This window comes from Drosophila innubila, chromosome X (genome assembly GCF_004354385.1).
Source record: "Drosophila innubila isolate TH190305 chromosome X, UK_Dinn_1.0, whole genome shotgun sequence".
NCBI lineage: Eukaryota > Metazoa > Arthropoda > Insecta > Diptera > Drosophilidae > Drosophila > Drosophila innubila.
The window spans coordinates 586,316-599,369 of NC_047626.1; the positions used below are offsets into that span (position 1 = coordinate 586,316).

Sequence of the window (13,054 nt, forward strand, 5' to 3'; positions counted from 1 at the left end):
TTCTTAAATAACAATTCATACCAACATTTAAAAATATACAAATATTAACGAAAATAGCAAAAATACTTAATATTTTATTGTATGTGAATTCAATAATTAGTTTCCAATTTCTATTAGTTATATAAATGTATATATTAATTGGATAACAACTGAAATTTTTTAATATGTACTTGTAATTGTTGACTTGTTTGTGTTGCGACTTGTTTCTCTCAGTGTAAACGTTGCACGTTTGTAACCCTTTTGAAGTCGAGCACCCAGAGGGAGTGCAACATGCATTAGAATGCCGACTGTCGACTGCCGACTGCCGACGATGTTGACATAGAATCATTGCCGTCGTGTCTGGCGTCGTGTCAGCTTGCCCCACGTTTAGTTGCAACATACCCCAACCCTGACAGCGACACCGACACCGACCCCCTGAAAACGTCCCTGACATTGCACGCTGCAGGTGCAAAAGTGAATGAAAGTGAAACGGTGGATGATGTCGCATGGAGTCAGTTGAAATTGAAGTTGAAGTTGAGTCTGAAGTTGAGGCTGAGCCGGAGAATGGGGCGGCGGCGGAGGAGGAGGAGGAGAAGGAGGAGGAGAAGGAGGTGGAGGCTGGATGCTGAGGATGAAGTTTGAGGAGCAGCTGCTGCTTGAGTGCACTTTTTGCACTATTCAATGTTAGGGTGGGTGTGAGCTGAATGTGGCGAGTGTTGTGGATGCTGTGGATGCTGTGGATGCTGTGGATGGTACGTTCGGTCTTGCAATGTCATTGCCATGCTATTGCACTTCTTGGGGTCGCTTGTGGGGTTGAAGGACGAGCTGCAACCGACCCATAAGGGGTTGCCAGTCGCGCTTGTGGAACAAGTAAGTAATAACAAGTAGTTAAATCGAGTCTGCTCGACATTGGCATACTCACTATTCACAACTATCCGAAAATGCTAAATATCTTTAAATATTCCAAGACAGGGACAGTAAATAACGATTATTCTGTTTTTTTTTTAAATGAAAAAAATCATTCACTTCTAGTTACTGTAAAGAAGCGTGAAGTTTAACAACATTTTTCTTTAAATGTGATCTATGCAATTTCACCATGATCTTAAGATTTTTAATTTTTTATATTTTACTCATTAAACAATCACTATTTTTGATCAAAAAATTTAAAACTAAGGAATAATCATTACTTTTTGAGTTTTACTTTGTTGCTCAAAAATAATGATTATTCCTGAGTTTTATTTTTTTTTTATCAAAAGTAATCATAAGTAAAATAATAAAACTCGAGTTGCTTGGTCAAAATAACACCTTGACTTATATTAAAAAATAAAATAAAATATTGTGCTTTACGAGATTCAATCACAGCTCAAAAAATATCAACATCAATGTACGTAGTTATTATATTTACATAATACTCCTGTAACCCGTCAATATTTTCAAACTATCATAGCTTTGTCAAAAAATAAGCCGATTTTCTTGCGGAATGTCAGTTTTTATATTTTTTGACCTTAAATTTGATTCTGCATAAAAATTGGAAAGTTAAATTTTTTTTCATCAATGTCCCTTTTTTGTCATACATTTCATCATTGTTCACTCTTCCATACATTTACCTTGAAACTTTTTGAAAAATTCAAACCGTCATAACTTTGTCAAATCTTCACCGATTTCGTTCCTCAACGTCAATTTTTTCATTATTTGACCCCGAATTTGATTCTACATCAAAATTGTAAAATTAAATTTTTGAATACTTTGACGCAATTGCAAAAACATGAATCTGTCTTAACTTGACTGATTTTTATTATTTGATCTAATATTTGATTGTGCATTTTTATTCTTCCATGCGCACAAAGCTATAATACTTCTGTATTCCTTTGGATAAGGTGTATTAAAAGGAACGATGCAACTCCAATGGACCCAATGGACCAATGCCAATGCCAATGTCGTTGTCGTTGTCGTTACAAAGTGGAAGGTGCAAAAATGAAGTTGCAGCTACTGCCAAAATGGAGAATGGAGGAACAGGCACTTGAACAGGAGGCACTTCAATCTGCAATCTGCAATTCGCAATCCGCAATCTCCAATTGTAACCCCAACAATCGTCTCGACTTCGACGCGCGAAAAGTGAAAGCGGCTCGAGAAAGGCCTTGTGATTGTGGGTGAGTGGTGAGTGGTTGACTGGGTGCTTGGGTGGTTCAGTCAGAGTCAGAGTCAGAGTCGGAGTCGGAGTTGGAGTCGACGTTGGAGCAATGCCATCGTTACCATAAAAACCAATGAAATTTCGCTTAGGCTCGCTGCGTGCTGCGCTTTACGAGCAGAGTCCCCAAGAGGCTTCGAACTCGAACATTTGAGTCGCCGTCTGCTTCTGCTTCTTCTTCAGCGTCTTAGCCTCAGTTTCACTTACAGCCAGAACCTTAAAATAAAAGCCAAAACGCACTAATGTACTTCACGTTCTTAGCGGCAAAACGCGTTTCGAATTGAACGTCAATGCCGTTCAAATAAAAGAATACACAAAAAATTACAAGAAAGTAGCATCTTTGAAAAGCAGCAGACTAAATACTCTTGAAGAAAATAAGCTCGTAGATTTCAATAAAGGCAAACTCGTACAAAATATTAATATTTATGTAAGGTTTACAAAAGAAATTTAAATAATTCAACTAGCAGAAATAAACAAACTAAAAAAAATTTGAAAATTAAAATTAGCATAACTTGCAGAGTACCAAAACTGGCTTAAATATATTTGACTAGGGGCTCCGACCACTGCTCACTTCGCTCGCCAACCCCCAGCTCATATATTTTATTCATATTATATGTAATAACATTTTCTAACTTTGACACACAATATAAGTATAAGAATTAAATCAATCGGCAACTTTCAATACAAGTATGTGAGATTAAAGCTTAATCAAAGCAAAAATATGAAATGAAAATGTAAAACGCGCAACTGGAAAATTCAGCTTTTATAAATGCGAGGGAAAACGAAACCGAATATTCCAACTCGACTGATATTTTTTTTAATTTATCGCGCAAAGAGGTTGAAATAAATACTGAAGCTAATTAAAGCGTTTTTTCATAGCAAGCATAAAAGATGAGTGTGAGATCGATTGGATATATATATATATATAAAACCTTCACATCAACATATAACCAAACAACTTTATCTCCTCAATTTGTAGCGAAAGGATTTTCATTTCGGAAATCTGAGAAACAACTGTCGATTCCTCTTTTTTTTTTTGGTAGAACCCGCTTCAAACTGAGCTCTCAAATGAAGCAGAAGTTACATGCAACAATTTTCAACCTATTTTTTCCCATTTAATGTGGCTGATGAAACTTTCCTTGGTGCTCAGGGTGGCGAAAGGTTTTTAATTTTCTCCTCCAACAAATTTAGGATTTAAAACTATTTGTACTTTGAATTTTTATTTATTTTTAATTTAAAAGAATTTAAAATAATAATTTAATATTTATTCTTCTTTAAAAAATCATAGTATAACTTTTTTTAGGGAGTTAAAAAGGGCACTTCTTATATTTTCCCTGCAATTGGAACTTGGCAAATTGAAACACGACAGTTTGGCGGAAAAAGACTAGATTTGGCGGAAAAAAGGCTAAATTTGACAGGAAAATTCAAGCTTATCTGTGAGTCTGATTAAGATATTGCCAATTTCAAAAAAGTTTTTTATACTAAAGCTTAATTTGCTTCCGAATGTTTCTATGGCAGCTTTATGATGTAGCTAACCGATTTTGACCAAATTTGGTCAGGTTGTAAAAGTTAGTCCCAAATACACAGTCTGTGAGTTTAGTAAATATATGTGAAGAAATAAAAAAGTTGTTCATATTAAAGGTTAAACTGAACCCGATTGTTTCTATATGACAAAGTCATCCGATAATATTTTTGTTTAATTTTTTTTTATACGTTTTTATTAATATTTTGAGCACGCTACATACTCTACTTCAAGCATTTTCAGTGCAAATTCAAGAATTAACAGAACAGGTAAGTTACAGATTATTTTCAAACATGGCAGGGTTCGAACCCAGTTACGGGACCACACCAGATAATATTTATTAAAATTATTATTTATTATTATTTTTTTATGATTAAGATTAAAAACAAAAGTTTGTTTTGTTTTCTGGTTCCTAAACATCAGCTATTTAGCTAAAGCTGAAATACTTTTAGTAAGAGTATTTCTAAAAACAAAAATAAAATAAAACTTTGTTGTCGTTTGTCGACCATGCGGGTTGTCGGGCTGTCAGGCTGTCGGGCTGTCAGTGGGCAATGCGGCAGTTGCTGCTGTTGTTGCTGTTGCTGCCAGTGAAACTGCCACTTCCAGAGGCAGTTGAGGTCTCATGTGCGCGGCGACACAACTTTTTTTATTCCTTTGTTTAGAATAAAATAAAAATATAAATGTGCACGTGTTTTGGCAATGGCCTGCGTTTTTAGTGGTGGTAAACGCATCATACGCAAGAGTCGCATAGAGTTGCGGATAAGTAAGTGGGTAAGCCGCGGGGAAAGCGGTGGGGAATTGCGGACAGTGGACAGGGATTTCGCTGGGGTTGTTGCTGGCGCAGTTAAATTTTAATGTTGTTGGCATATCGATATGCGTACATGAATCTGCCAACAGAAATAACATTTCCAGCATCGGGCTACGTGCTAAAGACGTAGCTGCCGACGGCTCAGTCACCCTCGCTGCCTCAGTCGCCGTCTCAGTCGCCGTCTCAGTCGCCGTCGCAGTAGCGATAAAAGCGTTAACTATCTATAGCATATGGGCAATTCTCTAATGTCGATTTTTTGACATTCGTGCGCACTCAAAGTGAAAAAAAAAACAACTTTCCGCATTATGACAAAACCTGTAGCTATTGATTAGCACTACAAATTGGTTTAATTTAAGCAAACCTGAAAAGTTATAGCAAATAAGTAAGCATAAATTAGAAAATTGTAAAAATAATAGGGCACAAAAAATAAGAAACTGAAATTTAATTAGAAAATCATTTAATATAAAAAAATGTTGGTACCTTCTAAGAGTTTGAGTACTTATTCTTTGGCAATTTTTCGGAACTTTGCACTGTCATAACTTCATCAAATTTTAATCGATTTCCTTGCGGAATGTCAAATTAATCATTTTAAAAATTTTATACCAACACTATGATTACTTACTTAATAATTTTGTTTTCTTAATTTTTGTTTCAATATTTGGAATATTTTCATAACTGTTACTTAAAAAATAATTTAAAGGGTATATTGTGTTCGTTGAAATGTATGTAACTGGGAGCAGGAGGCATCTGCTAATTTATGCCACGCCCCTTTCCGCCCCCACAAATAGCGAAATACCAACACACCCACAGTTTTTAAGATAATACAGTTTATATGGTAATTAACGGTATCTATTTTTATGTTAATTAACGGTATCTATTAATATTATCTATAATCTCACTTAACCGCAGCAAGATCGGACAAGTAGATCGGGAGTAATAGCTTACCAAACTTATTAATAAAGTTATTATTTCAATACAATCACCCTAAAGTATGCAGTAGTTTTTGTTGGGTAGTAATTTCTTTAAAGTAATTTCTTTATATATATTGAAGTAAGTAACGGGTATCCTATGTTCGGGATCTCGACTATAGCCTTTCCCACTTGTTTTTAATTAATTGTCGAAACTCATATAGATGGAGGTGGCATGATGCAAGTCTAAAACCGTTTCTCTGGGTACCAGCTGTAATTGTTACCATCACACACACACTCTCTCTCACACACAAACACACACACACTCCCACTAATACGTTCTCACATGACACTCCTTGTAAATATGTATAAGAAGTGTTTGCATTTGCCTATGAATATCTCATGAGCTCGGGAGCTCACGCAACTGAGCATTTCTTTTTCTCTTGCCTTTCTTTGAGTTTGTTTTTTTTTTTGTATATGCATACGCTCTCCGAATGACGCAAATTCTAATCAATACGAGTATATTTCGCATCCTAATGAGCAACGTCAACGGAACTCAAGGACAAATCTCAAATTCAAAAGCACTTGCAATCGATGTAATGTTAGATTCGCTTTTGTTTTTCGAACAGGGAACCAATCCGAAATAAATATAGGTTACGGTTTCTATTCCGGTTCCCCAACGTCCCGAAAAAACAATTTCGGTAAAGGGCTCTATTTCAGTTCTGTCCTTTTGGTTCCGGATCAGTACTGGTACGTAACGGCACAACAAATCAATTATGAAAAATACTAAACTTTCTAAATGCACAAACTTTGAATTTAGAATGAATTAAGAGGCCAAACCATTATCAAAATGACATTCCATTCGAAAATCGGTTCAGTTTTGACAAAGTTATGAGAGTTCGACTATGGATCCGTCCACTTTACAAGTCAAAATTTTTGTTCAATTTCACATGATTTTTTACAAGAAAATGAAAGGTCTCAGAATCAAGTTTAAAGTGTCGTTTTATACTAATTACGATATAAGGAGTTGATTAAAAGTGACAACTTGAGATTCAAAATTTTAAATTTTCAAAATATCAAAGGGGGGACCCTTAGGATCGAACCAAAGATTTTGAGGAAAATAACTTTTTTAGAAAATTAATTAAATTTGAATGTAGAATGAATTTAGAGGCCAAACCATTATCAAAATGACATTCCATTCGAAAATCGGTTCAGTTTTGACAAAGTTATGAGAGTTCGAAGTTGGTCAGACTATGGATCCGTCCACTTTACAAGTCTAAATTTTTGTTCAATTTCACATGATTTTTTACAAGAAAATGAAAGGTCTCAGAATCAAGTTTAAAGTGTCGTTTTATACTAATTACGATATAAGGAGTTGATTAAAAGTGACAACTTGAGATTCAAAATTTTAAATTTTCAAAATATCAAAGGGGGGACCCTTAGGATCGAACCAAAGATTTTGAGGAAAATAACTTTTTTTAGAAAATTAATTAAATTTGAATGTAGAATGAATTTAGAGGCCAAACCATTATCAAAATGACATTCCATTCGAAAATCGGTTCAGTTTTGACAAAGTTATGAGAGTTCGAAGTTGGTCAGACTATGGATCCGTCCACTTTACAAGTCTAAATTTTTGTTCAATTTCACATGATTTTTTACAAGAAAATGAAAGGTCTCAGAATCAAGTTTAAAGTGTCGTTTTATACTAATTACGATATAAGGAGTTGATTAAAAGTGACAACTTGAGATTCAAAATTTTAAATTTTCAAAATATCAAAGGGGGGACCCTTAGGATCGAACCAAAGATTTTGAGGAAAATAACTTTTTTTAGAAAATTAATTAAATTTGAATGTAGAATGAATTTAGAGGCCAAACCATTATCAAAATGACATTCCATTCGAAAATCGGTTTAGTTTTGACAAAGTTATGAGAGTTCGAACTTGTTCAGACTTAGGATCCATCCACTTTACAAGTCAAAATTTTTGTTCAATTTCACATTATTTTTTACAAGAAAATAAAAGTTCTCAAAATCAAGTTTAAAGTGTTTTTTTATACTAATTACGATATAAGGAGTTGATTAAAAGTGAAAACTTGAGATTCAAAATTTTAAATTTTCAAAATATCAAAGGGGGGACCCTTAGGATCGAGCCAAAGACTTTGAGGAAAATAACTTTTCTTACAAAATTAATTAATTTTGAATGTAGAATGAATTTGGAGGCCAAACCATAATCAAAATGACATTCCATTCGAAAATCGGTTCAGCTTTGACAAAGTTATGAGAGTTCGAAATACTATATATGATAACATTTAAATGAAATAAGATGCCGGATTCGGCTTGTTACAGCTTTATTCCGCGATTTGTATCAAAGATTTTTAGGGGGAGGCTTTTTATTTAAGCTTATTTTAGGCATACACCTTTTCCCAAAGCTTATTGGGTTGAGAACTTAAAAGCTCAGATTGAAAGTCTCATAGTGATTTGTGCGTACAGCAAAAGCTTTTATTGTATTTCAGTTTACTTAAAGCTTTGTCCAAATATTTATTTGGCACAACTTTAAATTCACTGAAGAAATGACTTTTTAAGTGTAAAACTCACAGAACTTGCTGAAAGCTTTATAAATTTATAATACATTGCATTGCCAACTACTTTTTAAAATATAACCAAGATAATATATTCTTTAAGGGAAATTATGGAACTTTTATTTGCTCAGATAAGAAAATACAAATAAAAAAATGCTGGAAACTCAATATGTATTACTCCAAGACAATTATAAAAACAAATATATAATTTAGTCGAGATCCCAACCATAGGATACCCGTTACTTATTTCAATACATATCAAAGTACTTTAAAGAAATTACTGCCCAACAAAACCTACTGCATACTTTTAGGCAATTGTATTGAAACAATAACTTTATTATTAACTTTGGTTAGCTAATACTCCCGTTCTACTTGTCCGATCTTGCTGCGATTAAGTGAGATGATAGATAATATTAATAGACAATGTTATTTAATAGAAAAACAGTATTATCTTAAAAACTGTAAGTGTGGTGGTTTTTCGCTATTACCGGGGGCGGAGGGGGGCGTGTCTTAAAATTGAAACAAATTTGATCTGCGTGGGGTATATAAAAATCTGTATGCGTGGGGTATATAGAAAGCTGTGTGCCAAATTTAGTTGCTCTACCTCTTATTGTCTCTGAGATCCTTTTGTTCATACAGACAGCCAGACGGACATGGCTATATCGACTCGGCTATTGATGCTGATCAAGAATATATATACTTTATAGGGTCGGAGATGTCTCCTTCTCCCTGTTACATACATTCCAACGAACACAATATACCCTTTTACTTATTTTTTAAGTAACGGGTATAACTAGATATTTTGAAACAATTATAAATATATATAAGAGAGATTAAATTAAAAAAGATGACAGGATCTATCTATATATATATAAAACTCTTTGTGCTGACTGACTGACTGATCATTGTGTAGCCCAAACCCAAATTCATCGGCGTCATAAGACGGCGTCTTGTAAAATGCAAGTCATTCTGCTAGAGTCGGTGAAAGAACCAGTTGAGCCAGTGAAATTGAGGATGCAGGCTAAGCAGCTCCAAGAGGAAAATGCAGAGGATTAGAGATTCAGCGAAGAGAAGGCCATATACGGCGGCTTGAAGAAAGTGCATGGACTCGGCGAGGTGATCCTTAGGGGCTTCGGTCAATGGACGGGCACGCGAGGATGTGGTGGAGGATGCGGTGGCCCAACTGGGAAGCTTGGTGAGCTGTTGGCAGATGCCAAAGCTGCGCAAATCAAAGAGCAGCTGGCCGATGATTCTGGTCAGATAGGAGCCCAAAGGCAGATGCATGCAGACTATATTATTCAGTAGTTTCCTCTCCAGGATGACAAACCGATTGCGCTGCTCCCGATGCCTAAACAGGTGATAGGCGAGGAAATCGCGACTGGTGAGGAGTCCAGTGCGACTATTCTCAGGCAGTCGAAGGAACTGTTCGAACATGTCCACGGCGCGACCGGGCAGTACTCGCGAACGGTCGTCCAAAGCGGGCAAAGGAGCTATCATTCTTCTCGTGGACTGGTCCATTATAAAGCTGTAATCCTGTAGCAATGCCTGCTCCAAGGACTGAGGCAACGGACGCACTGGAGCATTGTGTACAAACTTAAAGATGGATCCCTCATAACCGATGCGCAGCACAAACAGCAACATAATCCAACCAAGATGAACGGGTGCAGGCAAAGGAGCAAAGAAATCAGCGATGACTTCATCAGTGAAACGATAAAGGAAACGAAGCAGCACCAAAAAGAGTAGCAACAACCAAGTGCTGCTCTTGAAGGGAAACAACATGATCTCATAGTAACTATAGGCGTCTCCCTCACGCAACACGATAATGTACTCCATCTGATTGTACGATCCCGAGTTGGATAAATATTTCGATCGTGCCAGCTGACAGGCGGTGCATCCCAAGGTCAAATTGGCACGACGCTCTCGTAGCATCCCATATGCACCTGTAAATAGAAATGTTAAGGGTCTCTTGTGATCAAAATAGAGGCCTATTCGGGTTTTTAATTTCAAAAGAGTCATAACTTTCTCAAAACGAAATCGATTTTCTTGCGGAGTGTCAACTATATCTGTTTTTGACCTCTAATTTGATTCTGCATCAAATTGATACTTTCTTAGATTTTAACACCGTCATAACTTTGTCAATACTGAACCGACTTTCTTGCGGAATGTCAATTTTACTTTCTTTTAACCTCTTTTCTGATTCTGCATCAAAATTTCAAAATATAATTTTTTTGGCCGCTACTTTCACAAATTATGGATTTATCTTTTCCGCATTAAAACCGACTAACTAAATTTCAAGTGAATTCAATTCGTAAAATCTTGCCGAAAGTGAAAGCCCGAACAGGTAAAGAAAATGCACAAATGTCATTATTATCGTCAGAATAAATGTTGAAAAAAAATATATTAAAGCCGAAATAAATAAAATATCTATTGATATATGAATATTTTATGAAGGACCCTACCTGTAAAAGTGCCATTCATATGTGATTCCCCACCAAATAAATGCGGTGGATCATTTGGAACTAGAACCACCTGAAAGTTCAACTTCCTTGCCAGCAATTTGAGCAGTTGTGCATCCCAGCCCTGAAAACTCTGAAAATCTGGCTGTACTTCAATGTAGGGCGGTATTTGCCAGACAATGACGTGAAGAGGACAATTAAGAAGATTGTGCAACTTGGGCGGATAAAGCTGAGCTAGATGCGCCTGCTGAAGTGGCAGAATCACCGGTTCAATCGACTCGCACTCACGTCCAAATGGAAAAAATGTATAGATCCTTAAAGTTGCAAGTTGCAATTGTGCGAGGATTATCAAGACATCCGTGTTGTAGCGTTCAAGCAGCATATAACTGAAAATTTGCGACATTTCCTTGTGGGTCTCTGTCTCGTCACCTCTCTTCGCCAGCATTACCACTAGAATTTTGTGCTTGTGCGTCGCTGTGGCGCCCGCATTGCCAATCACAGATCTCATAAATTGTTGCGTGTCTTCCACAAAAAAGAGCATTAGTTGAACTTGTAAATTGAGTGGACTTTGCAGCTTTCGATCCATTACAATCGGTACCTAAAAAAGATTTTTTGAAAAAATTCAATAATTTTGAAATTGTTAGCTTTGAAAATTTTCTTACATTTTGTAGAATAAACTTTTGAACTTTTTTGACATTTTTCAACATTCTTTTACATTTTTATTTACAATTTCACTATTTCAGCAAAGTAGTTCTATTGAAATAATTTTCGTAGATTCAGTAAAATGCAAGTTTATGAAGTTTATCGAATAATAAGAACTTGATCTTATTTGAAATGTTATCTAAACCAAGATGTGCTTTCTTACTTTAAGAATTTTATGTTTTCGACGCATTTTTAAGACAAAAAAATTCTACATTTTTCAAACCAAAAGCTTATTTTTGAACAGATTTTTTTAATTATAATCAAAAAATAAGCCCTTACAGAAACTACTATAAAATTTTTCAGCGCATATATGTATTATATACTAAGTATAGAAGTATAAGTATAAGTATAAGAAAAATGTTTAAAAAGTAAAAAGAAAGTGTTGACAAGATTTTAAAAAATTTTTTATGAGCAAGTTATATATATTTACTATACTTTCTCAAAAATCGTATCGTAAAATTGCCCTTACACGGTTGACTTTTACTCTAAAAAAGCCCAAACTTTAAAAATTTCTTTTCAAAAAATCCAGAAATAAACTTTTTAATATTAAATTAAATTAAATTGCCTTAAATTAAAAAAAAATAATAGTTTTTAGAAAAAATAAAACAATAAATTTGTATTTTAGCAAAAATTAGAAAACTTTTTTAGTTTTGCGACAATTCTAATTTAATGGCGATTTTCATAAATATAGAAATTAAATTTTCAGAGTGTAGGCACCTGGGCTTCCAGACTATGCCGACGTAGGACCTTTCCCAGCACCCGTTCTACCAGACGCTGTTCCCGTAATTGCAATTCTTCGCTGTACTCGGTGCTGAGAAAGATGCTCATGTTGTTCTCCGCACAGGTGCGTGTGAGGATCAGGTTAAGTACATGTTCCAGTCTGATAACCAGCTTAGACTCCTGGCGGGAATGCTCCTGAGGTGTCCAGGCCGTTGTTCTGTACAGCAGCAGCAGCAGAAAAATCAGCAGCTTTTTCAATACTTTTTCACAACTTTGCAGTTTCATTTCTTGTATTGAACTGAATTGAAAAACCCAAAAGTTGAGCATATTGATTGCGCATCGATTTGAGAATTCCTCTGTGGAATGCAGCGAACATGCAATGCGTCCGGGACTAACTAAATACCCTGTAATTAGTTTGCAATATAATGTATTTTATGTACTTTAAAATTTAAAATTTTAATAAAATAAATTTAAATTAAATTATATTAAATATCATTATCATATCATTATCATATCATTTGAAAATTATTTGACTTGTTTTCAGTTTACAGTTCCTAATTTCCTTAAGACAAAAACTAACCGATTACATTAATTCTTGATTTTTTTACTAAACTGTTGAAATCCAAATAATAATTAAAATAATTATATAATAAAAAATAAAAATATTTCGATACCAATGTAGGACGTTAACTGAGGCATAGGTCTTTAAATTTAACCCTTTTGATTGCCAATGTTACCACGTAACAGTTAATAAACTGTAATTTCTCTCACACATTTCTCCCCCAGGGAATTGTAAGTTATTGAATTTAAACGATGTAATGCAAACGTTTTTGTGAGGAAGCGGAAAAATACTTACAACCTACACACTAGAAATGGAATTATATGAATTGCGATTGAAATCATACAGGAATTATCCGAATACGATACCTGTTCCTCTACCTGACAAAAGTTGTCGAATTAAATTTGAATATAGAGTAAATAAAGAGGTCAAACCATGATCAAAATGACATTGCGCTTGAAAATCGGTTCAGTTTTGTTAAAGTTATGACACTTTGAATTTGTACAGACCGTTGACCTAATAACTTTACAAGCAAAGGGGGGACCCTTAGCATGAAAATCGAATTCTGACGAAATCAGAAATTATTTTGTATATTAATAAAATTTGAATACAAAATGAATAAAGAGGCCAAACCA

General features: G+C 34.9%; 1 protein-coding gene across 1 annotated transcript; it reads right to left on the bottom strand.

Moving 5' to 3' along the window:
• Positions 1 to 8,954: 8,954 nt before the first annotated feature.
• On the bottom strand, positions 8,955 to 12,145 carry LOC117784372. Its single transcript, XM_034622100.1, has 3 exons — positions 11,858 to 12,145; positions 10,442 to 11,036; positions 8,955 to 9,922 (listed from the first exon to the last, which is right to left on the bottom strand). The coding sequence occupies exons 1-3, from the start codon at positions 12,143 to 12,145 to the stop codon at positions 8,955 to 8,957; spliced, it is 1,851 nt and encodes a 616-aa protein (XP_034477991.1).
• Between the last annotated feature and the right edge of the window lie 909 nt (positions 12,146 to 13,054).